This window comes from Rhinoderma darwinii, chromosome 8 (genome assembly GCF_050947455.1).
Source record: "Rhinoderma darwinii isolate aRhiDar2 chromosome 8, aRhiDar2.hap1, whole genome shotgun sequence".
Taxonomy (NCBI): Eukaryota; Metazoa; Chordata; class Amphibia; order Anura; family Rhinodermatidae; genus Rhinoderma; species Rhinoderma darwinii.
The window spans coordinates 8,799,287-8,826,181 of NC_134694.1; the positions used below are offsets into that span (position 1 = coordinate 8,799,287).

The 26,895-nt window shown below is 42.6% G+C and overlaps 2 protein-coding genes across 6 annotated transcripts in view; both read right to left on the reverse strand.

The window, feature by feature from the left end:
* GATA1 (GATA binding protein 1) overlaps positions 1–7,548 on the reverse strand; it is a 25,799-nt gene extending 18,251 nt beyond the window's left edge. Inside the window, exon 1 of one of the 3 annotated variants that reach the window (XM_075834910.1) lies at positions 7,462–7,548. The gene's annotated coding sequence lies outside the window, so the exon portion shown is untranslated. Of the gene's footprint in view, positions 1–2,887; positions 3,349–6,930; positions 7,214–7,461 lie in introns of those variants that run through there. The other 2 variants (XM_075834909.1, XM_075834908.1) reach the window with 2 other exon arrangements.
* Positions 7,309–26,236, reverse strand: CDK20 (cyclin dependent kinase 20). Of its 3 annotated transcripts, XM_075834911.1 has the most exons (9): positions 15,973–16,055; positions 15,683–15,777; positions 13,980–14,093; positions 11,823–12,011; positions 11,610–11,731; positions 10,055–10,117; positions 9,856–9,979; positions 9,288–9,443; positions 7,309–7,705 (listed from the first exon to the last, which is right to left on the reverse strand). In XM_075834911.1, exons 2-9 carry the CDS (start codon positions 15,704–15,706, stop codon positions 7,526–7,528), a joined length of 972 nt encoding a protein of 323 aa, XP_075691026.1. In that variant the 5' UTR covers positions 15,707–15,777; positions 15,973–16,055; the 3' UTR covers positions 7,309–7,525. The 3 variants fall into 3 exon arrangements, with proteins under 3 accessions (XP_075691026.1, XP_075691027.1, XP_075691028.1); XM_075834912.1 differs by lacking the exons at positions 15,683–15,777; positions 15,973–16,055 and adding an exon at positions 25,934–26,236; XM_075834913.1 differs by lacking the exon at positions 15,683–15,777 and having other exon boundaries at positions 15,973–16,121.
* Positions 26,237–26,895: the final 659 nt, after the last annotated feature.

Here is a 26,895-nt window from a genome sequence, read left to right on the forward strand (position 1 = left end):
GTGGTATAGAGGAGCTGTCAGCTCTCCTGTGTGGTGTAGTATAGAAGATCTGTCAGCTCTCCTGTGTGGTGTAGTATAGAGGAGCTGTCAGTTCTCCTGTATGGTGTAGTATAGAGGAGCTGTCAGCTCTCCTGTGTGGTGTAGTATAGAGGAGCGGTCAGCTCTCCTGTATGGTGTAGTATAGAGGAGCTGTCAGCTCTCCTGTGTGGTATAGTACAGAGGATCTGTCAGTTCTCCTGTGTGGTGTAGTATAGAGGACCTGTCAGTTCTCCTGTGTGGTGTAGTATAGAGGATCTGTCAGCTCTCCTGTGTGGTGTAGTATAGAGGAACTGTCAGCTCTCCTGTGTGGTGTAGTATAGAGGATCTGTCAGCTCTCCTGTGAGGTGTAGTATAGAGGATCTGTCAGCTCTCCTGTGTGGTGTAGTATAGAGGAACTGTCAGCTCTCCTGTGTGGTGTGGTATAGAGGACCTGTCAGTTCTCCTGTGTGGTGTAGTATAGAGGATCTGTCAGCTCTCATGTGCGGTGTAGTATAGAGGATCTGTCAGCTCTCCTGTGTGGTGTAGTATAGAGGATCTGTCAGCTCTGCTGTGTGGTATAGTATAGAGGATCTGTCAGCTCTGCTGTGTGGTGTAGTATAAAGGACACGTCAGCTGTCCTGTGAGATGTGGCTTGTATGAACACTTGTATTCCTCATGAAATAACAGTTTTGGAGCCTCTTTTCTTCCAAATTTGTGTTGACTCGTTCCTCTGTTATTCCTCCTGGAAGTTTATGACTAAATTAACAACTAGGTCTTACCATTTTTCCCTAGTCGATAAGATGCGCAACAACTCTGGCACTCTCAGCACTGATTGGACAGTCTCGGTCTGTGTATAGACACGCCTCTTTGACAAGTGGAACGGTAACACCCAGTTGTCAACTTATTTATACATTTTCAGGAAGAACTAAGGAACAATGCAGATTTCTAAGAAAACATTCTCTTATTATTTTATGTGGAATACAAGTACTTATTAAAGCAGACATGTCAGAAGAGCGGACAGGTCCTGATTAACCCCTTAACGACCAGGCCTATTTTGGCCTCACTTTCCAAGCGTTCTTTAAAGTTTTTTCATTTTCGCATTTCTGAAGTCATAACTTTTAAACTTTTTTTTGAGGGATTGTTTTTTTGCGAGACAAGTTGTATTTATCAATGGCACCATTTTTAGGTGCATATCATATAGTATATTGATCAACTTTTCTTAACTTTTTGGGGGGAGGGGAATAAATAAAAAAAACAACAGCTATTCCGAAATTATTTTTCATGTTTTAAATTTACGCCATTCATTACGCAGCTTTACGCACCTATTATCTTTATTCCATGGGTCGGTACGGCTATGGCGATACCAATGATGTATAGTGTATATAGATATATATAAAAAAAATTTTTTTTACCACGTTTGCACAATAAAAAACCCTTTCAAACACAAAAAATTTGTTTTTGAATCGCCGCATGACTTTTTTTCCGTGGACGTGGCCATATGTGGCTTGTTTCTTGCGGGACGTGGTGTAGTTTTCATTGGTACTATTTTGGGGTATATGGGACTTATTGATTAAGTTTTATTATATCTTTTCTGGGGGAGGGGAATGAAAAAAAAAAAAAGCAATTTCGACTTTGTTTCTTGCATTTTTTTTCTTTACGACATACACCGCGCTGTTTACTTAATGTGTCCAACTTATTGTTTGGGTCTTTACAATGGCGGCGATACCCTATATGTGTATTTCAACTTTTTTTTTTTTTTACTTTTACTAATCATTTTATTTTTACTGTGAACTTTTTTTTTTTTTATTTATTTTTTGTTAATAAACTTTATTTAAGCTTTAGTTTTTTTTTAGACCCTCTAGGGCACTTCACCATGCGATCTTCTGATTGCTGATGTAATGCTTTGGTATACTGTATACAACGCGTTGTTGCCTGTCAGTGTAAAACTGACCCGCCGTTTATTAGGCCTTATTCAGACGAACGTTGTATACGTCCGTGCGCTGTCCGTTAAAACAACGGACAGCGCACGGTCCTATGCAGTTCAATGGGGCCATTCAGACATGCATGATTTTTCGCGTAGCGTGTTTCCACTGCGTGAAACTCACTGCATGTCCGTTTTTACGGACCGCGCGCCCACTTGAGTCTATGGGTGCGTGAAAATCACGGACGGCGCAAGGACGTCATCCGAGTACTGTCCGTGTTTCATGCATCGGTTGCTAAAAAAAAGGCTGAGTAAAAAATATATAAATAAATAAAACAACGTGCACCGACACGGACATAAAAAACCGATGCCACGCGGAACAAACAATAATGGCAGATGGAACGGCAAGGCATGAAAAATTGTGCGTTTTTTTGTGGACGCAAAACGTCTCAATAAGGCCTCAGGTCTCTTGCACACGACCGTTGTGCCACTCGGGCCGTGACAGATATCCTGGCTGAACGGCAATGGATTGTATATATATTTATTTTATTTTTTACATATATATTACCGATAGTCACTAAATAATCAATATCAATTATTATTAGCATTTATATGGTTATTATTTATATGATCAATATTATATAATTATTAGTCACATAATAAAAGTATACATTTCAGAGTAAAAAAAACAAAAAAAGTTTACACCAGAATATATATTCGGACGGGTATATTACAAAAATGCCACATTGCATATCTGAGGATGTAGCAGAGCAGAGTTTGCCATTTGGCGCAATTCATGACGATATCGCTATGTGTTATCTGTGGTTTTACATAGGACTAAACAGTTCTCAGAATGCATGTGGGTCCAATAAGTTACATGACAATTTTAGCTCTGCTACATATAATGTGAATTTCCTTATACATATAGATCTGCGTGCATGAACTCACCTCCTGCCGGAGAACAAGATGCGTTGAATTCCTTTTTTTTTTATTCACCCCAAAACTTTAAGATTGGACCCTGTGGGCTCGGGTAACAGTCCCCCCTGCTGCACCGTGACCCCTTTAACCGATAATCCTTTACTGTGTAATATTTGTCACTAGTGGTAGAGCCAGGACACCTCCTCTCCCTGATCCCTTATAGTCACTAGTCCCTCCACACAAGAAGGTCCCTCCTGCTGCCCCACCCCTGCTAAAGAAAAAGTGCCACAGTGTGAGGGTGGGGAGGCCGGGACCTCGCGTCCCCCCAATTCATATATAGCGGCCCAGGCCATCATTGCATTTCTTATATATATATACACACAGTGTATTATAATATTCTAGACTGCATTACCCCAGATGTCATTATTAGGATGTGTCAAATATCTGCGGCCAGCATGTAATACATTATAGATATGAGATAGATACATAGAGAGATACATAGAGAGATAGATAGATAGATAGATAGATAGATAGATAGATAGATAGATAGATAGATAGATAGATAGATAGATAGATAGATAGATAGATAGATATGAGATAGATAGATAGATAGATAGATATGAGATAGATAGATATGAGATAGATAGATAGATAGAGAGATAGATAGAGAGATAGATAGATAGATATGGGATAGATAGATATGAGATAGATAGATATGAGATAGATAGATATGAGATAGATAGATAGATAGATAGATAGATATGAGATAGATAGATATGAGATAGATATGAGATAGATAGATAGATAGATATGAGATAGATAGATATGAGATAGATAGATATGAGATAGATAGATAGATAGATATGAGATAGATAGATATGAGATAGATATGAGATAGATAGATAGATAGATAGATAGATAGATAGATAGAGAGAGAGAGAGAGAGAGAGAGAGAGAGAGAGATAGATAGATAGATAGATAGATAGATAGAGAGAGAGAGAGAGAGAGAGATAGATAGATAGATAGATAGATAGAGAGAGAGAGATAGAGAGAGATAGATAGATAGATAGATAGATAGATAGATAGATAGATAGATAGAGAGAGATAGATAGATAGATATGAGATAGATAGATAGATACATATGAGATAGATAGATATGAGATAGATAGATATGTGATAGATATGAGATAGATAGATATGTGATAGATAGATAGATAGATAGATAGATAGATAGATAGATAGATAGATAGATAGATAGATAGATAGATAGATAGATAGATAGATAGATAGATATGAGATAGATATGAGATAGATATGAGATATGAGATAGATAGATAGATATGAGATAGATAGATAGATATGAGATAGATAGATAGATATGAGATAGATAGATAGATAGATAGATAGATAGATAGATAGATAGATAGATAGATAGATAGATAGATAGATAGATAGATAGATAGATAGATAGATAGATAGATAGATAGATAGATAGATAGATAGATAGATAGATAGGAGATAGATAGATAGATATGAGATAGATAGATAGATATGAGATAGATAGATAGATATGTGATAGATAGATAGATATGAGATAGATAGATAGATAGATAGATAGATAGATAGATAGATAGATAGATATGAGATAGATAGATAGATAGATAGATAGATATGAGATAGATGGATATGAGATAGATAGATAGATTTCTGATGTTCTCTTGCGTGCAGAAGGGGTTAACTTATATCATCTGGGAATGAAGTGACACCGTTTCGTTTTGGTTTTTTAGGGTTGATCAGTTTTATCTGTAATATCTAACACCGACACGGAGCAAGCGTGTGAAATCTATAGGTTTGTGGCCAGACTTTGTCTGAGGAGCTGACACTCACTCCGGCCAGTAATAACGCGAGCAGAATTTCTTAGGCCTTTAGCGGGATTTTCCATATAAAATCATTCAGAATGCCCCTCACCCTGGGCTGCGGTTGTGCCCTGTTTTTATAGAGCCTGTGCAGGAACGCGGCAGTGTAAAGGTTAAGCGTACATAATAATGGGTATAATGATGGGGTGTGATAGAGGGGGACACACTGGTCTGCTCTTCGCTATTGTCCAGCTCTCTCGATGTTGGCGCAGTTCACCCCTCTGCTCCCTCCTCTCATCACCACAACCCCCTCCTCTGTGTAACTGATGTCAGTCTGTGCCAAACTTGTCTCTTAACAATCAGATAGCATCTTATCACCTCCGAGCAGCCACCAGGGAGGAGAAGGGACCAGCCGCCAGCCCAGCCGCAGAGGACAGCCCCGGCCCTGCACTGCTGCAGCGCTATTAACCTTCTCCTTACCAGACAGAACAACGTGCAGACAGGAGACCCCCCCGGGGGGGGGGGGGGGGTAGGACGGACCTCCTGCACATCTCCGTACTGATCATCTTCACCCCCCGCGACAGCAAACCGAACCCTTATCTGCCGTACAGTTGAATGTAATCAATTGCTCTCTGTTATCAGCCATTTCAGACTTCAAACAGGCTGACTGTGACGTGTCGAAAAATACCTCCCGCCCCCCCCATGCTTCAGCCATATTTCTATACATAGATGTGAATGTATCTACAGCCCCTCTTACCGCGCTCCTGCACTTTATACGTTTCCGATTTTAGACGTAGTGGCCCTTTAAGTATAAAATATCTCCTGCAGCTTTACTATAAGTATATACTGCACTGGAGATAACATAAGGATCCACGTGCTGCGTCCGAAGCCTCTCGGCCAATCAGACGCGTTGAAAAGGCTGGTAAGGCAGCGCCTTCTAACCTTTGTAGACTCTTTTAGAAATGAGTCTATGCAGACGTTAAGTTCTCAGCGCGTCTGATTGGCTGAGAACTACCATGTAACGCCACTAACTCCTGTGTGTATCTTACGGGATCTGTCACCATATTTTACCTTTAGTGGTTCGATGCATCGACAATAGATAGAGAACTATTGGGACATTCCGGACTGCTATGTTATAATGACGATCGTACACATGAGATAGCGGTCCGCCAAATGATTGTTCAGTCAGCAGCGACCTTCTCGGACTCCCTCAAAATTGTCCCTTCGGCTGGGCTGAATGAGCATGTTACTTCGACGGATGGAGATAAGCGGCATCTAGACATCCAGGTGCCGCTTATCCACAGAGAAACAAAGGATCTAATGGGTTAAAATCAGATTACATTTTTGATGGATCCGGTCGCGTAGCCATCTTAAAGGTTTTGTTCGGTTTGGACGTGCCCTGTTCCCTTGAATGTTCCCCTGATGATTTGCTGATCATGGAGAGGCCGCTGTTATTGCAAAGGGGAGGCGGCCGGCCACTGTTAACTCCTCCTGTAAACATTACACGGAACCCACAGAGACCAAGTGTAAAGCTGGTTTTTAACATCTGCATTGAGACTCGGACCTGAGCGGAACCTAGACCACCATAGGGTTTCTATAGAGATCTCAGGGGGGTCCGAAACGACCCGAGATCTGAGATGATGCCCACCTGAAATGAAGCACGGCCATTATATGTCCTCCAAAGGGAAGGCTTCCCTTTTTAGAACCCCTTTTAACCCCATGCGTGCCTATTATCATTATATGACAAATTAGCCTTAGTAAATGGTCAGTGAATCCTGTTCTGTATGGGTAATCCATAATGCATTCAGTAGGCCAAATGTGGTAGTGTACCCCTTTAAGAGGCCCGCAAGAAATTTAGTTGGTACCATTAGACTGAAGTTTTACAAAGTTAAACCTTTTATTTTGGGAAGTCCCCAAAAAATATATTGTGCAGCGAGAGAGGAGTCGGGGACACGACGCCACATACCTGGGAGGATTTATCATTTGGGAGTCCAGGAAAGCAGAGTAATGGGAGTTAAAGGAGCCGAAATGGCGGCCATATTGATTGTCCCCCAACTCCCAGAATACATGATGGAATTCTCTTATAGAATATAATTATGGGAAACACTTCCTAAGACAATGGAGAAATATGTTCTCCAGGGGGAAATTCCAATAATAACTCCATATTGGGGAACTGCTATTTAAGCAATTCCTTAATATAGTCTGGTTATCACCTACCAGGTGCAGCTCCGCTAACATCTCCCACATCGGAAGCCAAAAGGGTTAAGAAGCGCAGTACTGGGCTGAAGCCGCAATGTTTATTACATGGACAATGGTTTCTTAATGGGAGAGCGATGAAGTCAGCATATCGCTCTCCGGCAGGGTAAGAGTTAAGTGCGGTTGTACATCCCGTGTCCCTGTCAAGTTTTTGGCTGTCACACAAAGTGCTGAGACATTAAGCTCCCCACACACCCCTGAGCCCAGAGTGACTGACTAGCAATCCTTATCTCTGGCACCCAGATAACCCACTGCGCTGCGCCCATCCCTGCCCCATCCCACTCACTCACCCTCAACGGCATGGAAAGGGAGAGCAGTGAAGAAATGTACAAGCCCAGGAACTCAAGAAGAGTATATTTTAAGAATACCACCACCTCTATAGAGATAGATTCTCTCGACCAATCAGAACACATGTAGCCCCCAGCCAAGTCAAAGTGTCCACCTGGCTGTGCGGGGGGGGTGCACAGCTTTTACTTTTATAGGATCGCCTACCTACGGAATCGGTAAAGTCCTCCAAATAAGACAGTTACAGAAAGTCCCAGCACCTAAACGGCAGTCAGAGACCATGAAGATAGTCACTCAGGAGTCCGGGGTCCAGCAGGTTGTCAGACACAGGTTCTTCTGTATGAAACTCTCTCTGTAGCGGTCGGTTTCTCCTTCCACCCCTTTGGGGAATAGGCAGCTCCGAATGATGAGCAGGAAGAGGCTCCCGGAAGAAATATGGATGGAGAAGAGCCTGTAAGAAAAGAAACGGAGGATACTGATCATGAAGAGAACGGGAGAGGGTCCTCTGAGGGTACCCTGGGCGTGGCCGGCCCTACGGGTGTGCAGTCACACAGGGCGCATAAGCCACCGCTGCTGAAAGGGGCACCTCAGGGGCATTTGTGACCACCGAAAATGTTACTATAAGGCCGGATTTACACGAGCGTGTGCCTTTTGCGCGTGCAAAAGGTACTTAACAGCTCCGTGTTTCAGCATCGTATGATGCGTGATTTTCGCGCAGCCGCCATCGTTATGGCACTCCGTTTGTATGTTTGTAGCACGTGGTGCTTTTCTGTTTTCATTCATACTTTTTACTCACGCTCGTCCCACGGAAGTGCTTCCGTGTGCTGCGCGTGAATTTCACGCACTCATTGACTTCAATGGGTGCGTGATGCGCGAACAACGCACACATAACGGACATGTGGTGAGTTTTACGCAGCGGACACACGCTGCGTTTAACTCACGGACTGTCTGCACGGCCCCATAGACTAACATAGATCCGTGCCAGGCGCGTGAAAATCACGCACGTTGCACGGACGTATATCACGTCCGTCTAAATAAGCCCTTAATGTGGTGTTATTTGAGGACTGGTGGTATTTGCATTGTGTGGCACTGATACTCGGGCACTGTACAGTATATTATTTTTGCACTGTATAGAATTGATGCTTAGGCAACTGTATAGAAGTTTTATTTGGCCAACGTATGGCACTGTATAGTACTTCTAAGCAGACAGTGTTTGATATGGTTATTTGTACAATGTATGGCAACACACTATATGGGGAAGGGGGGGCGGCAGAAGGTATCGCATCGGGCAACATCCAACGTATGGTATCCCCTGGGTGGTGTATAAACATATCTTGGGGTTCCACACATATATAGTGTCTGTCAGTGGCGTAACTACCGCTGTAGCAGCCACCGCAGCTGCTACAGGGCCCACGGCATGAGGGGGCCCGTGCCCTTAGGATGCAGATACTATTGAACACTATGGCAGAGCAGGGAGGTATCTCCCTGCTCTGCCATTTATTAGGCTACAGGCCACGTTCGGGGCGCAGGGACTAGATTCCTGCGCGGGCCGGCGTGATGTAGTCATTGGATAACGTCGGCCTATGCAAGGATCCCGTCTGCATTTAGGATGCCTTGGAGAAGCACCGTGTGTCGCAGGAACAGGGCCTAGGTGAGTATATATTTTTTGTTTTATTTGTTTGGGGGGCACTCTATGGCACTATCTACAAGGGGGAGGTGGGGGGCACTGTATGGCACTATCTACAGGGGGGCGCTATCTGCAAGGGGGAGCGGTGTGTGGCACCCAGGGAAGTGCGGGGCCCAGTCACAAGTTTGCTATGGGGCCCAGTCTTTCTTAGTTTCGCCCCTGGTGTCTGTCCTCTTATAAAAAGAAGGAATTACACCCACCATTGGCACAGCAGGCGGTCTGGGACGTCTACCTGACCATGGGTAACATGGCCATTGGGTTAATTTGTCCTCGAACACCACTGGGAGGCTGGAATACAGTGCAAGGTGATTGGAAGGACTAGAAGGACTATATTATATGAACTCACCTCCGCTGCTCGAATCCTCTGGCTGGATGGATACACCAAGAAGCGCATAAGGAGCTGCAGCGCCTCCGGAGAGGTGTCCGGGACGATGCGCTCAGGAGCGAGAGGACGGTGTTCTTTGAAAGAAATCTTATTATAATCTGGAAGTTCTGCGATTTCCTAAAATGTGAAAAGAGAATTGATTTGATTGGATTGTAACATTTGATCAGGAAAAGACCTAAACCAGTTATGATCAGATTTACATTAACGTAACGGAACGTTTAAAGGGATTCTCCACTTTCAACAATCCCATATTTCGTTAAACAAGTCCTCTGAAAATAAGTGGATCGTAGACTGTCCTGATATTGGGACCCCCAGGAAGTAGCTGTAATCTGTGGGGGAATTTCACAGCAAGTGTTTAATTACCCTGCAGCACCACCGCAGGAGAAATGAGGCATTACATGGTGCCTATTGAAATAAATTGACTCTGCTCCAGCAAATTGATGGGGATCCTGAATGAGGGACTCAAAACTAGACAGTCCCTTTAAGTCTCATAAACATGACTATGTTGCGTCTATGGTAAATCACTCACCGGCCATGTCTTCACATTAGGTGTCCCCAGAGTTCGGAGGACACAGCACAGCTGCTCAATGTCATTTTCTCCAGGAAAGAGGGGAGAACCATTTAAAAGTTCCCCAAAAATGCAGCCCACAGCCCTAGAGGGAATAACAGGGTTAACAGACCTATACTGCTTCTAGCCCTGTTATCCGCATGAGGCACGAGGAACTCACCACAGATCGACTCCCTCATCATATTTTCGGGCTCCATACAGCAGCTCTGGTGCTCGGTACCATCTGCGAATCGCACCACGGAGAGAAAAAAGAAAAAAAACACTCATTCATATGTGAACCAGAAAAATATAGGCTTGTTTTTTGCGGAATGAGTTGTATTTTTTAACGGCACCATTAAAGGGGTTTTCCACTACGGGACAACTGATGACCTATCCACCGGACAGGTCATTAGTACATGATCTATGGGGGTCCGTCACCCAGACCCCGCACTGTTAAGCCGCTCCGGCTGCCTCAGGGCACCGGACGTACTGTACATGCCCGAAGCAGTTGGCTCCGGAATAGCGGCCGAGCTGCAGTATTCAAGTGAATAGGAGCGGACCTGCAGTTCTGCAGCACGGCCACTATGCAATGTATGGAGCCAACCGCTTCCGGCTCCGTACATCGCATAACGGGCCATAACATCCGGTGCCCGCAGGCCACAGGAGCGGCTGATCGGTGCGGGGTCCGGGTGTCGGACCCACACTGATGATATACAGATGACCTATTTCATGTTTTGAAAAATAAAAACAATTTGTTAAAATTTGTTTTGTGTCGCCATAATCTGAGAGCCAAAGCTGTTTCATTTTTCTATTGATGGGGCGGTGTGAGGTCTTGTTTTTTGCGGGGCAAGCTGTCGTTTTTATTGGGTCAATAGTTGGGTACATACGACTTTTTGATCACTTTTTATTCCATTTTCTCTGGGAGGCGAGGTGACCCAAAAAAAAAAACAACTGCAATTCTGTTTGTTTTTTTTCGTACATTTTTTGCGTCTTTCACCGTACAGGATAAATAACGTTATAATTGGTATCACCGCATCCCTAACTATGTCAGCTACTAAAATATGTTGTTGTTTTTTTTAATTGTTTTACAAAAAGAATGGGAACTGTTTTTTTTTTCTTACTTTTAATATTTTAGTTCTATAGATTCTTAAAAATTGTATTAAACTTATTTTTGCAATTTCTTTTAGTTCCCCTAGGGGACAAGTGATCGTTGATCGCTGGTACCATACACTACAATATTTATGTTTTAAAAAGTTTTAAAGGAGGACCAAGATGGCAGATCTGGGGGCCTTCATTAGGCCCCCAGGTGCCATGACAACCCATGATCGCAGGGGACCGATAGAATGACAGAGGGGGCCATCTTTCTCTAACCACTTAGATGCTGCGGTCGCTACTGACCTTGGCATATAAGTGGTTACTCGGCCAGGATCGGACTTCTCTGATCACAAGTTAGAATGAGGTGCCAGCTGTAATATATACAGAGCCCACTCCACACATAGCCCTCCTGATAATGACATAGGGGCTAAAGGGTTTATTCATATAATGGAATAAGGAGTCAGGTTATGCTGCAATTTACATTGACTGAATGTTATAAAGGGGCTTCTGACTGAGACCGGGTCAACAATCCGTGGCATTCCAGCTGTTATGAAACTACAACTCCCAGCATGCCCTGACATCCTGCAGTAGTATCACAAAAGCTGGAGAGCCACGGGGTTTAATGCCACAGATTGACCGACCTGGTGGCTACTTGATGGCTGTACAGACGTCCGGTGTCATTAGAGAAGACTCGTGCTAGGCCAAAGTCTGCTATCTTGAGAAGCCCGGTGGAGCTGATGAGAAGATTGGCTGGTTTGAGGTCCTGTTGAAATGGAGCAGAGGATGTTAGGTGAGTGGTATCCAGGTAGTAGCATGTAAAGGGAGCTCTCAGAACAATGATCGCACTTACTAACCCTGTGCATGATGGAATTTTCATGGCAGAACTTGACTCCTTTCAACAACATCATCATGTAACCCTTGACCTGGGCTTCGGTGAGGGGTTGGTCTGAGTTTCTGATGACTTCAGAGAGATCCGATAGCATGTACTCAAAGACCAGCACAAAGCCCGTGCCATGTGGGAACACCTCCCTGAGTTTAACAACCTACAAATGTAGAAAAGGAAAGTAATGGACCCCCAAATACTGACCCCCACCAACTGCCAGAGAAGGTCTCCAAATATACGGGTAGAGCTATGTGGTGACTGTACAGCATGGTTGAAGGCTATGAAGGACCTACCACATGTAGTATGTCCGCTACTACTCAAAGTGTCTCCAATATCAGAATGGCAGGAGATGAAACCTGGGTAATGGGTGAGGAAAGAGGAAAATTGCCTAAACTGGCAGGAATGCATGGCAGGTAAATAAATAAAGAATAACACAAAGGGCAGGAGATAAAAGAGTTAACACCAACACCATGGGGATGGCATACAAAATTAATGACTAGAACACTAGGGGCAGATGCGGAAAGACAAAGCCAACACAAAGGAGCAGAAGAAATAAAAGGAGTAAGGCCTCATGCACACGACTGTCAGCCGCGGGCTAGCCGCAAATCGCAGGACATGCACATGGCCGCCGTCATTGTTTTCAATGAGCCCGGACCGCAGAAGATGTCCGTAATAGGACATGTCCGTTCTTTCTGCGGTGCGGGTTCCTGGGCCATGCACAGACCATAAAAACTACGGTTGTGTGCATGGCCCCATAGAAAAGAATGGGGCCGCAATTCTCCCGTGGATTTTCGGGGGAATTGCGGCCGCAAAAACACGTTCGTGTGCATGGGGCCTAACTCTGACACTGAGAATGGAATTTAAAGTAGTAACTTAATGACTAGAGGGCATAAATGGAAGAAGCGCCAACACTAGAGGGCAGAAAAGGAAGGAGAACCATTACTAGAGGGCAGAAGAGGAAGGAGAGCCAATACTAGAGGGATGAAGAGGAAGGAGAGCCAACATTAGAGGGCAGAAGAGGAAGGAGAGCCAACACTAGAGGGCAGAAGAGGAAGGAGAGCCAACACTAGAGGGCAGAAGAAGAAGGAGAGCCAACACTAGGGGGCAGAAGAGGAAGGAGAGCCAACACTAGAGGACAGAAGAGGAAGGAGAGCCAACACTAGAGGGCAGAAGAGGAAGGAGAGCCAACACTAGAGGGCAGAAGAGGAAGGAGAGCCAACACTAGAGGACAGAAGAGGAAGGAGAGCCAACACTAGAGGACAGAAGAAGAGGAAGGAGAGCCAACACTAGAGGGCAGAAGAGGAAGGAGAGCCAACACTAGAGGGCAGAATGGGAAGGAGAGCCAACATTAGAGGGCAGAAGAGGAAGGAGAGCCAACACTAGAGGGCAGAAGAGGAAGGAGAGCCAACACTAGAGGGCAGAAGAGGAAGGAGAGCCAACACTAGAGGACAGAAGAGGAAGGAGAGCCAACACTAGAGGGAAGAAGAGGAAGGAGAGCCAACACTAGAGGGCAGAAGAGGAAGGAGAGCCAACACTAGAGGGCAGAAGAGGAAGGAGAGCCAACACTAGAGGGCAGAAGAGGAAGGAGAGCCAACACTAGAGGACAGAAGAGGAAGGAGAGCCAACACTAGAGGGCAGAAGAGGAAGGAGAGCCAACACTAGAGGGCAGAAGAGGAAGGAGAGCCAACACTAGAGGGCAGAAGAGGAAGGAGAGCCAACACTAGAGGGCAGAAGAAGAAGGAGAGCCAACACTAGAGGGCAGAAGAGGAAGGAGAGCCAACACTAGAGGACAGAAGAGGAAGGAGAGCCAACACTAGAGGACAGAAGAGGAAGGAGAGCCAACACTAGAGGGCAGAAGAGGAAGGAGAGCCAACACTAGAGGGCAGAAGAGGAAGGAGAGCCAACACTAGAGGGCAGAAGAGGAAGGAGAGCCAACACTAGAGGGCAGAAGAGGAAGGAGAGCCAACACAAGAGGGCAGTAGACGAAAGAAGGGATGAAAGAAGAAAGCAATAACAGAATATGAACTGATTTCTGAAGAGCATTGGAGGAGGAAGAGGAGGTAAATACCAACACCGCTGATGACTCTACATATTACAAGAAAACTGGATGTAATTCCTCAGGACTCACATATGGATTGTCTTCAATCTCACGCAGGGCCTTGATCTCCCTCAGAGCCTGGTTGGGGATGCCTTCTTCTAGTTTCCGCAGAGCCACTTTTTTAAGCGCAACAGCTTCCCCGGTCTGAAAGCATCAGATATATAGATTATCAGAGACATTTGTGGTCATAGATGCTGAACATAAAAAAATTAAAGGTGTCTTCCCATAATCAATATTTATTATCTATCCACAGGAAAGGTGATAAATATCTGATCGGTGGGGGTCCAACCACTAGGACCTCTATTGATCCCGAGAACGGTCTTACCCGGCTGTCCCTGTGAGCCCGCTTTCAGAATCGGTGGGGGTCCCAGAAGTCTAACTCATCACCTATTCTGTGGGTAGATGATAAATATTAATTATGAGAAAACCCCTTTAACCTTCCGTTTGCTGCCCTATATTCTATTTTACAATGCCGGAGTGTCATGTTTTACTGGATTTGTTGCATCGAATTCAAGAAACGGTCTTTACACGAGGTGCTCTAGCGCCACATATTGGTAAAGATTGGTTACTACACAATACAATAGAACTCAACTACAGATTAAAAATGGACGACTAATATTGTCAGTATAACGTGCCTTACTATAAACACGTACAATGTACCAATGACATGAATCAAATATTACTAGAAATGGCTAGAACAACTTTCCTTAGAAATAACAATAAATGATATAAGTTGGTTGTGCAGGCGGTTACGGTCGTGACGATACCAAACATGTCTATATTATTTTATGTTTTGGGACTTCTATTTAATAAAGTTTATTTATTGTAAAAAAAAAAAAAAATTGTGTGTATTTGTGTTCATGTTTTGATTTTATTTAACATCACTTTTTTTTTTTCAATTAATTTTAGTATCTATCTATATACTGATAGCAAACAGGCGGTGGTTAGGACATACCTAAATATGCCCTAGCAACAGGAAATCTGGTCAGACAGCCCTGGGGTCCTTCAATGGACCCGGGACTGTCTGCCCATATAAGGTTATGTTCCTCGATCCCTGTGACGCGATCAAAGGGGCGTCCTCCCTCACGCTTTCCTTTTGAAGGCCGCGATCAGCGTTGATCGCAGCATTTAAAAGGGGTTAATAGTGGAGATCAGAGGTTTCTCTGATCGCCACCGTTAGAGCGGGGCTGTGTAATACAACCATTGCCCCGCTCCTGATCGCACGGGCACGCTGAGATTAGGGTCACTCGCGAGATTAGGGTCAGTCATAGTTAAATGTGGGACCCAGGGTATATTTCTTACCCATGATCCTCTTTCTATATCCAAACAGTAGCGTTATAATCGTTGTACTTCCCTATTTGGTGTCGTACACTATCCCTATGATAGATTTGGCGCAACCCGCTGGACAAATGCTCATGGCGATCATACTTTACACCGATACTCAGTGCCCAAAAAATGGAGCATGCCAATAATACATTTGGTGCATTTTCCAAATCCTTTTTCTAGAAACTTCACAAAAATGTTGAGGAAACGGCAAAAATTGTCTATAACACATAAAAAATTTGCCGCACGACACGTAGGTCACTTTTTTAGCGTCATTTCTGCGGGGTACGTCCGCTCTCCCCGCTCGCGTGGATCTAAATCACCAACTACTTCAATATATACACATAACCGTCACTATTCAATCCAGGGAGGATGTAGAGATTAATGTATGTGATGATTTGGATCCACACCAGGTCTCCATGACAACACTGCATCTGTCATCAGCATCTCTCAGTAGTGCAGCCTCAGGCTTTGGGCCTGTAACTTCAAGTGGTCATAGCTCAGCCTAGAAGATAGATATCGAATAAGGGTTTTCACATTTTTTATGTACATTAATGGGCCTTTTATAATCTTATAAAAGTTAAAAAAAGAGACGTGGTAGCAATAGCACCCCTTTAATTCAGTGACACCCCTCCCGTTACTCCATATTATGAGACAATGACCCTCCCCATATCACATGACCGCCTCCTATTCCAGTCACCTCGATGTGTTTGGCTTTGAATACGATGCCGTGAGCCCCTTCTCCGATCCGACCGAGCAAACTGTACTGCTCCATCCGCCCGACACAACACACAAGGCCCGGGGAAGCAGGCAGTGACGCTTCTACCTGTTCCCTAGCAACAGAAACGGAGAGCGAGAGTCATGTGACCATCGGGGAACGCCCCTTCCTATGCATCATTGGGAGGGAAAAGCGCGGGAAAAGCGAAGCGCTGACAGAACGAGTGATGAGGAGAGCTGAGGTGACGGCTCTATGGCCGCCTCTTGGCTCTGCTCTTCCATCTTTTATGTCTTATTTACTGAGTGAAGAGCCGACTGTAGAGCTTTGGTTTCTCTGAAACCTTTTCTCCTATTTTCTTAGTCAAAGTCTATAATTAAAAAATACAATGACGCCATTGTCTCCTGATGATGAGGCACAGGGAGGATATAACTATGGCTGCCATGGCACACTTCATACACTTGGCTAATTGTGTGTTTAAAACTATCCATATGTCATAAACAGCTACCATTCAGAAATGGCTACACGGTGACTGACCGCAACACAGGTCGTGCGTTCAAAGATCGCTGTTTGCGCTGCCTGCGTCGCTGTAATGTTAGTGAATGCGGTTGCTTTGGGACACAACAGTCGCATGAAGTCCATAAGGTTTGGATTTCGCGTGACTGGAGTCGCGGTCGCTGCAACTTGCGGGTCACAAAACGACCACATTGACTTTCATTACCTGCGATGCACCGTGATCTTTTGGCCAAGCGACCATTCTCCCTTCAACATATGTAACCATAAAAAAATTTAATTAACCATATAACAATCGATGCCACGCGGAAAAATGTGCAGTGTATCACAGTAGCAGCAAAGTAGATGAGATTTTAACAAGACATCCACAAACTGAGGAAAAAAATGCGCTCAGAATACGTGCGTAAATTGTATGTCAATTTATGTTGTGGAATCGCTGCAGATTTGTTGTGAATTTTCCTATCGAGGACAACAGGGATATCAAAATCGGCGAGAAATGGCCATTGTTGCAAATTTTGCAGCAGATTAATTGCGTAAAAGAACGCGAGAAGAAAAACAAAATCATTTTAAGTAAAAAAAAAAAAAAAAGAGGACTATACTCACCTCTCCTGGCGCTTCCATAGCAACGCCTCCCTGCTCCCCCGGCTAGTCTGCGTTCAGGCGGCCTCCGCTGCAGCCAATCAGAGGCTGCAACTGTCACATCTGACAAAATGTCATCACTGGAGACCGCCTGTACACAGACCAGCCGGGGAGTAGGGACACGTTGCTATGGAAGCGTCAGGAGAGGTGAGTATAGTCCTCTTTTTTTCCTGTCGGCTATTTTCTGCAGCGGTAAATCTGCACCAAAATAATCACGGTTTGGTGTGGACATTTCAGCGAATTTCCCTATGGTTTCTGGATACGCTGCAGAATTTTATAACAGACTTTATACTTGAGGAATCACAGTCCGTGGGGGGACACTTGGGGCGCCACATAGTCTTCCCCGGTACCATAGGGGGCTCAACAGCCTCTCGGCCAAGTAAGAAGGCAATAGTATTATATAAGGTACATAATGATAGGGGGTGCGGGCGCAGATTTTGCATCAGGGCCCTGGAACTTGAAGTTCAGACTTTGGTCTTGAGCGTGCCGAGTCATCCAGTAGAGTGGAAAGTTGTCCACTTCCAATTGGGTGCAGATCTTCTATTATCCATGCTCATGGCCGTGGCTTTTTTCCTGCAGGTTAAAGTGTAGCTAAACGTTTGACAAACTTCTGACATGTCATAGTGTCAGAAGATTGGATTGGTGCGGGGTCCGAGCACTGAGACCTCCACCAATCGCTAGAACGAAGCGGCAGAAGCGCTGGTGAGAGCACGGAGCCTCTTTGTTTCTGTTCGGCTTTTTCCGGAAATCGGTGTAGCGGTGTACGGACTCAATAGAAAGTCTATGAGCCCGTACACCGCTACATCGGCTTTCCGCAAAAAGCCAAACAGAAACGAAGTGGCTGAGCAGTCACACGAGCGCTTCTGCCGCTTCGTTTTAGCGATTAGTATGGGGCTCAGTGCTCGGACCCCACAATGACATGTCAGAAGTTTGTTGAACGTTTAGTTACCCTTACCCTTTAAGTGGTGGACGCCTCTTAATAAATGTGTCTCATTTTTTCGGCTGGCCTGGCTTACTTTTTCTGTAGCGATGACCTGCCAATTCTTCCAGCGCTGGGGCCAGTCATTCATTGAACGGCGCGATATCACTGCAGAACAAGTAAACAAGGACCAGTAGGGACCACCGCTGCATCGGTGCTGGAGCGGCATGAGGTTTCGTAGGCAAGTTATGTTTGGTTTGTTATTTTATCACATTTCCTGCAGCTAGTTTGGTTTCTTATTCGCTCGGAAAACCCATTAAACTCCGTGAGAATGTTCGGGACAAGGTTTAGGACTGTCCTGGGAGCGAAGAGACATCATCAAATCAGGACTTGATGGCATTTTGATGGACTGTTCAATTCCATTATGGTTGATGGTTTGGAGTTAGTTAGTCCCATGCTGGATTAGTAGTAAATGACCTCATAGTCTGGCGCTAGACATGTCGGTGGCAGGTCTGTGGTGGATTACGGTCACCAAATCGTAGGTCGATCATCACAAATGGACTTATTTTGTCGTATAGATGTATCAGCTGATTCGGGACTGCCCAAAATCGGGTATTCTTTGTTTCTTTTCGAGGCGTTCAATGCTGAAGTTGCTATAAAATGAAGAAGACTGCTTACTGTAGATACCGCTCCTATCCGAAAATGACCCTAAAATAAAGGGAGAGAAGAAAACGACCGGAGAGACACGGCTGTGGTGATAGACTAGGAATGCTTCGAGATGCGCGTCACCGAAAGAACACAAACATCCCACGCAGGACAAGGTGCGAAGAAGGCAGCAAGACTACGCGACTTTTAACTCATTTCAAACCGTGTCCTAAGATTTGGAATAATAATACACTTCCTCGATAATAAGTCCCTGATTTCCAAGCCTTAAAGGGCAATTCCAGTCACAAGTCAAATTCCCATTTACATAATGAGGGAATCATTTTTTTATTCTGTAAGTCCCTTCCGTCATAATGGGGCGACTTGTGCTCACTGTCGCCCCCTACTGACAGGTTAGTTGCCCTCCTTTGGTAAAAATGCAGCGACCATGGGAAGTAAGGTCATCCTAAGATTGGACCACCTCCCTACAGACCCCATCGCTATATCATGGGGTTGCTTCTATAGGATTCAGCCTATGTGCTAATAAGATGCATTCTTCTCAGTATCTTCCTTACGAAACCACAGGGTGAGGACCTGGCACCGCTGCGATCTCGCTGGTGCTGTAAGTAATTGTAATTGTCTTTCATTAAGAGTCTCCGAATCCAAATCAAAGTATTTCTCACATTTCTAACTTCCAATTAACACAATCTAAAGTGCAAACAAGGAAATGCCTTTCATGGGAGGTTTGACATGTTTCTGAGGTGCGGTGAAATCTCTCTTCTCCTGGAAAAAAATTACCGAAATGTGCAAATTTAAAAGGTTAAGCCCGCTACGGGGTGTGTCATTGATGTATTATTGGGATTATATAACGGCAGGGGTGCCCGGACTAGACATCGCCCCTTCCACCACTGACGCAACATGATCAAGCAGGACATACATGTTCTTGAGATGCCTTAGGGCTGAAACCTGTTGGCTGAATGTTTGATAATACCAACATGGTCCATATCACTATATACAAGAAGATGTATAACTTATACCAGCTGTACATATATAATTATATACAGAAGATACCCAGGTTATACCAGCATGCTCCATATCACTATATACAAGAAGATGTATAACTTATACCAGCTGTACATATATAATTATATACAGAAGATACCCAGGTTATACCAGCATGCTCCATATCACTATATACAAGAAGATGTATAACTTATACCAGCTGTACATATATAATTATATACAGAAGATACCCAGGTTATACCAGCATGCTCCATATCACTATATACAAGAAGATGTATAACTTATACCAGCTGCACATATATAATTATACACAGAAGATACCCAGGTTATACCAGCATGCTCCATATCACTATATACAAGAAGATGTATAACTTATACCAGCTGTACATATATAATTATATACAGAAGATACCCAGGTTATACCAGCATGCTCCATATCACTATATACAAGAAGATGTATAACTTATACCAGCTGTACATATATAATTATATACAGAAGATACCCAGGTTATACCAGCATGCTCCATATCACTATATACAAGAAGATGTATAACTTATACCAGCTGTACATATATAATTATATACAGAAGATACCCAGGTTATACCAGCATGCTCCATATCACTATATACAAGAAGATGTATAACTTATACCAGCTGCACATATATAATTATACACAGAAGATACCCAGGTTATACCAGCATGCTCCATATCACTATATACAAGAAGATGTATAACTTATACCAGCTGTACATATATAATTATATACAGAGGATACCCAGGTTACACCAGCATGCTCCATATCACTATATACAAGAAGATGTATAACTTATACCAGCTGTACATATATAATTATATACAGAAGATACCCAGGTTATACCAGCATGCTCCATATCACTATATACAAGAAGATGTATAACTTATACCAGCTGTACATATATAATTATATACAGAAGATACCCAGGTTATACCAGCATGCTCCATATCACTATATACAAGAAGATGTATAACTTATACCAGCTGTACATATATAATTATACACAGAAGATACCCAGGTTATACCAGCATGCTCCATATCACTATATACAAGAAGATATATAACTTATACCAGCTGTACATATATAATTATATACAGAAGATACCCAGGTTATACCAGCATGCTCCATATCACTATATACAAGAAGATGTATAACTTATACCAGCTGTACATATATAATTATATACAGAAGATACCCAGGTTATACCAGCATGCTCCATATCACTATATACAAGAAGATGTATAACTTATACCAGCTGTACATATATAATTATACACAGAAGATACCCAGGTTATACCAGAATGCTCCATATCACTATATACAAGAAGATGTATAACTTATACTAGCTGTACATATATAATTCTATACAGGAGATACCCAGGTTATACCAGCATGCTCCATATCACTATATACAAGAAGATGTATAACTTATACCAGCTGCACATATATAATTATACACAGAAGATACCCAGGTTATACCAGCATGCTCCATATCACTATATACAAGAAGATGTATAACTTATACCAGCTGCACATATATAATTATACACAGAAGATACCCAGGTTATACCAGCATGCTCCATATCACTATATACAAGAAGATGTATAACTTCTAGCAGCTGTACATATATAATTATACACAGAAGATACCCAGGTTATACCAGCATGCTCCATATCACTATATACAAGAAGATGTATAACTTATACCAGCTGTACATATATAATTATATATAGAAGATACCCAGGTTATACCAGCATGCTCCATATCACTATATACAAGAAGATGTATAACTTATACCTGCTGTACATATATAATTCTATACAGAAGATACCCAGGTTATACCAGCATGCTCCATATCACTATATACAAGAAGATGTATAACTTATACCTGCTGTACATATATAATTATATACAGAAGATACCCAGGTTATACCAGCATGCTCTATATCACTATATGCAAGAAGATGTATAACTTATACCAGCTGTACATATATAATTATACACAGAAGATACCCAGGTTATACCAGCATGCTCCATATCACTATATACAAGAAGATGTATAACTTATACCAGCTGTACATATATAATTATATACAGAAGATACCCAGGTTATACCAGCATGCTCCATATCACTATATACAAGGAGATGTATAACTTATACCAGCTGTACATATATAATTATATACAGAAGATACCAAGGTTATAGCAGCATGCTCCATATCACTACATACAAGAAGATGTATAACTTATACCAGCTGTATATATATAATTATATACAGAAGATGCCCAGGTTATACCAGCATGCTCCATATCACTATATACAGGAAGATGTATAACTTATACCAGCTGTACATATATAATTATATACAGAAGATACCCAGGTTATACCAGCATGCTCCATATCACTATATACAAGAAGATGTATAACTTATACCAGATGTACATATATAATTATATACAGAAGATACTGAGGTTATACCAGCATGCTCCATATCACTATATACAAGAAGATGTATAACTTATACCAGCTGTACATATATAATTATATACAGAAGATACCCAGGTTATACCAGCATGCTCCATATAACTATATACAAGAAGATGTATAACGTATACCAGCTGTACATATATAATTATACACAGAAGATACCCAGGTTATACCAGCATGCTCCATATCACTATATACAAGAAGACGTATAACTTACACCAGCTGTACATATATAATTATATACAGGAGATGCCCAGGTTATACCAGCATGCTCCATATCACTATATACAGGAAGATATATAACTTATACCAGCTGCACATATATAATTATACACAGAAGATACCCAGGTTATACCAGCATGCTCCGTATCACTATATACAAGAAGATGTATAACTTATACCAGCTGTACATATATAATTATATACAGAAGATGCCCAGGTTATTCCAGCATGCTCCATATCACTATATACAAGAAGATGTATAACTTATACCAGCTGTACATATATAATTATATACAGAAGATACCCAGGTTATACCAGCATGCTCCATATCACTATATACAAGAAGATGTATAACTTATACCAGCTGTACATATATAATTATACACAGAAGATACCCAGGTTATACCAGAATGCTCCATATCACTATATACAAGAAGATGTATAACTTATAGCAGCTGTACATATATAATTATATACAGAAGATACCCAGGTTATACCAGCATGCTCCATATCACTATATACAAGAAGATATATAACTTATAGCAGCTGTACATATATAATTATATACAGAAGATGCCCAGGTTATACCAGCATGCTCCATATCACTATATACAAGAAGATGTATAACTTTTACCAGCTGTACATATATAATTATACACAGAAGATACCCAGGTTATACCAGCATGCTCCATATCACTATATACAAGAAGATGTATAACTTATACCAGCTGTACATATATAATTATATACAGAAGATACCCAGGTTATACCAGCATGCTCCATATCACTATATACAAGAAGATGTATAACTTATACTAGCTATACATATATAATTATATACAGAAGATACTGAGGTTATACCAGCATGCTCCATATCTCTATATACAAGAAGATGTATAACTTATACCAGCTGTACATATATAATTATACACAGAAGATACCCAGGTTATACCAGCATGCTCCATATCACTATATACAGGAAGATGTATAACTTATACCAGCTGCACATATATGATTATATACAGAAGATACCCAGGTTATACCAGCATGCTCCGTATCACTATATACAAGAAGATGTATAACTTATACCAGCTGTACATATATAATTATTTACAGAAGATACCCAGGTTATACCAGCATGCTCCATATCACTATATACAAGATGTATAACTTATACCAGCTGTACATATATAATTATATACAGAATATACCCAGGTTATACCAGCATGCTCCATATCACTATATACAAGAAGATGTATAACTTATACCAGCTGTACATATATAATTATATACAGAAGATACCCAGGTTATACCAGCATGCTCCATATCACTATATACAAGAAGATGTATAACATACCAGCTGTACATATATAATTATATACAGAAGATACCCAGGTTATACCAGCATGCTGCATATCACTATATACAAGAAGATGTATAACTTATACCAGCTGTACATATATAATTATTTACAGAAGATACCCAGGTTATACCAGCATGCTCCATATCACTATATACAAGATGTATAACTTATACCAGCTGTACATATATAATTATATACAGAATATACCCAGGTTATACCAGCATGCTCCATATCACTATATACAAGAAGATGTATAACTTATACCAGCTGTACATATATAATTATATACAGAAGATACCCAGGTTATACCAGCATGCTGCATATCACTATATACAAGAAGATGTATAACTTATACCAGCTATACATATATAATTATATACAGAAGATACCCAGGTTATACCAGCATGCTCCATATCACTATATACAAGAAGATGTATAACTTATACCAGCTGTACATATATAATTATATACAGAAGATACCCAGGTTATACCATCATGCTCCATATCACTATATACAAGAAGATGTATAACCTATACCAGCTGTACATATATAATTATATACAGAAGATACCCAGGTTATACCAGCATGCTCCATATCACTATATAGAAGAAAATGTATAACTCAAAGCAGTTCTCCATTTAAGTTTAGATAAAAGCTTGGTTTGAGAACTGAGAAGCTTCCTTGCCCCTTGGAACTGTCTGAATCCCCAGAGAAATACCTGTGTAGAGAATTTGCCTTACGCGGCTCTTGCTCATTTACGTTCTGCCGGCAGATTGCACTTTTATAAATTCCCACTTGTCAAGTCCTAATTCAGATAAAGTAAGGAGAGAGAAAATAAGGAGTAAGGAATGTTTGTCTTGTCTAAGCGCAATGGGAGGGGGCAGAACAGAAAACAAGCATACTTTAAAGGTCCATAATTTTTTTTAATCCCTATGGCCCCATTCATATGTAGCAGGATTGCATGGTATTAACCATTAATGGTGCCTTTTTTTACGGATATGATATTAGAACCACTTCCATAGAAAACCACATCAAAGTTATAGATAGGGATGTATGAAATTAGAAAAAAAGGTATGTTTTTGTGTTTTTAGGAAACAGCGCCACTCTTGTCTACAGGCTATATCTGGTATTGCAGCTCAGCCAATTCAAGTGAATACAAGACATGGCCTATTGACGAAGTCTATACCAATATACATAGGAAAGCAAGCAGCCATATTTTTCTAATCTTGGACAACCTAATTCTGCCTGATAGGCCATACATATATAATAGATGAGGATCCCACTCTGGGCCTCTTACCTATCGCAAAAAAGGGGCCCTATGACCCTCGTCTGTTTGTGTTGCTCCCATAGATTAATGGAGAGGACGGCGCGCATGCTTGACCCACTTACTTATTTTTCTCCACCCTTTCTCAGCTGCCGTCTGACACTTTAGATTGCAGTCCTGAGAACCCCAGAGTTGGGACCCCCCCACCTAACAAAAATGTATAGTACATCCTATGGTCGGAATACTCCATCAGGACAACCCATATCCATTTGCCCTAGAAGACCATATGGGGGCAGATTTCCTACTGTGTCTTGGTCTGCGCAATTTTGAAGTTTTCAATGTTAGATACATTTTAAAAGTGTTCTGAAAAAGGGGTGTGGCTTAGCATTAACTGGGCGTGACTTAATATGCGCCAATGTGCGCTCAAAACTGGCACAAAATTCTGACGCAAAATGAGCCAAATCAAAAGTGGTAGAAGGAAGAGTAAAGTGTCTAACAGGTCAGGCAAGCTGCGCCAAAATGATCATATGGCATGCACCACCGTGATAAATTTGGCGTACTTTGTGACTGCCTGGACTAAGTTTACGCTGTCTGACTATAGACAATGTGGGATATGAACTCCATAGAGAGGAGTCCACCGCCGCGGATTCCCCTTTATTAGCCAGAGTAGAGATCTGCTGTAAAGAGTGGCCTCCACGCGGAGTGGCCCTTTATAGACGCCTTGTAATACAACCTTTCCGCCGCAGAGATGCGGTGCGGTCACCCGCAGCCTCCACTGGTGATATTATAATATTGAGGCGCTGAGAGGTATCACTGTGTCACCCACCAGACTTACCAACATGTTATTCATATTTCACAGCTGGATCACAGTCTGCGGCAGTCATGGCATGTTGAGAGTTGTAGTTTGACAACAGCTGCGGAGCCACAGGTTGGAGACCACATGACATTTAGGAAGAATCGAGGTCGACAAGGAAAGTGGCAGCTCTAATTCGACCCAGGCAATGAATTGATCTTACGTCTTGTAGAGATGTGAGAGATGCACGTCTGAAGGAGCGCGGTAAGAAAACCGAGAATGGAAAGAGGAGCAGGTGAAAGTCACTGGTGGGAAGAGTAGGAGAAAGCATCGTGGGCTGTGTGATGAAGAAGGTGGAGATACAGTGAGGGGCAGAACATACCTCGCCTCCTTCACACCCAGCTGGCACTTGTCATACAGGGCACCATGGACCCCCGCTGCTTCTCTCCATCACTCCCCACTCTCTGTTATCACACATGGCACCCAGCCCTCCTCCCCCTCACTCACACATCCCAGATGGATTACAGCCTCACAGGATGAGAAGACGAAGCTCTCCTCCAAGCTCTGTCATTACACCAGATTTCATGGGCTGTAGGCTACAAAAAAGGTAAGCGAGCATCCGTCCCTGTCCTACCAGCTTCACCGATAGGGTGGGACCCAGGATGACGGGGAGAGGTTTCCTGTGCCCAATGGTAAAGAGGAGATTACCTTTCCCCTTTGATAAGCGGGCATCGATCAAAGGGGAAAGGTATGAGGGATGCTGCAGCACGAGAGAAGTTCAATCAGGTGGAACGCTCGGGATGGAGAACAGGTAAGGCTTGTGTATGTGGCTGAAAAAGCGACAGAAAGGGTTAAATAAGGGGAGCCAAAGGGTTAAGTATAAGGTGCGTAGCTCCGGCCAAGGAAAGTTTGCTGTTGGGGTTAAAAAAATGTGTATACGGTGCCGGAAAACAAACTGTACTGTGTATGGATGTGGAAAATAAAGTGTTAAATCTTCTGCACAG

Excerpts from the sequence above, each read along its gene's own strand:
- CDK20 (XM_075834913.1), bottom strand. The coding sequence starts at position 16,047 with ATGGAGCAGTACAGTTTGCTCGGTCGGATCGGAGAAGGGGCTCACGGC. Across the intron at positions 10,118-11,609 it reads AGCCATCAAGTAGCCACCAG|ATGGTACCGAGCACCAGAGC; the intron begins GTCGGTCAATCT and ends TGCGATTCGCAG. Across the intron at positions 7,706-9,287 it reads AGAGGATTCGAGCAGCGGAG|GCTCTTCTCCATCCATATTT; the intron begins GTGAGTTCATAT and ends CTTTTCTTACAG.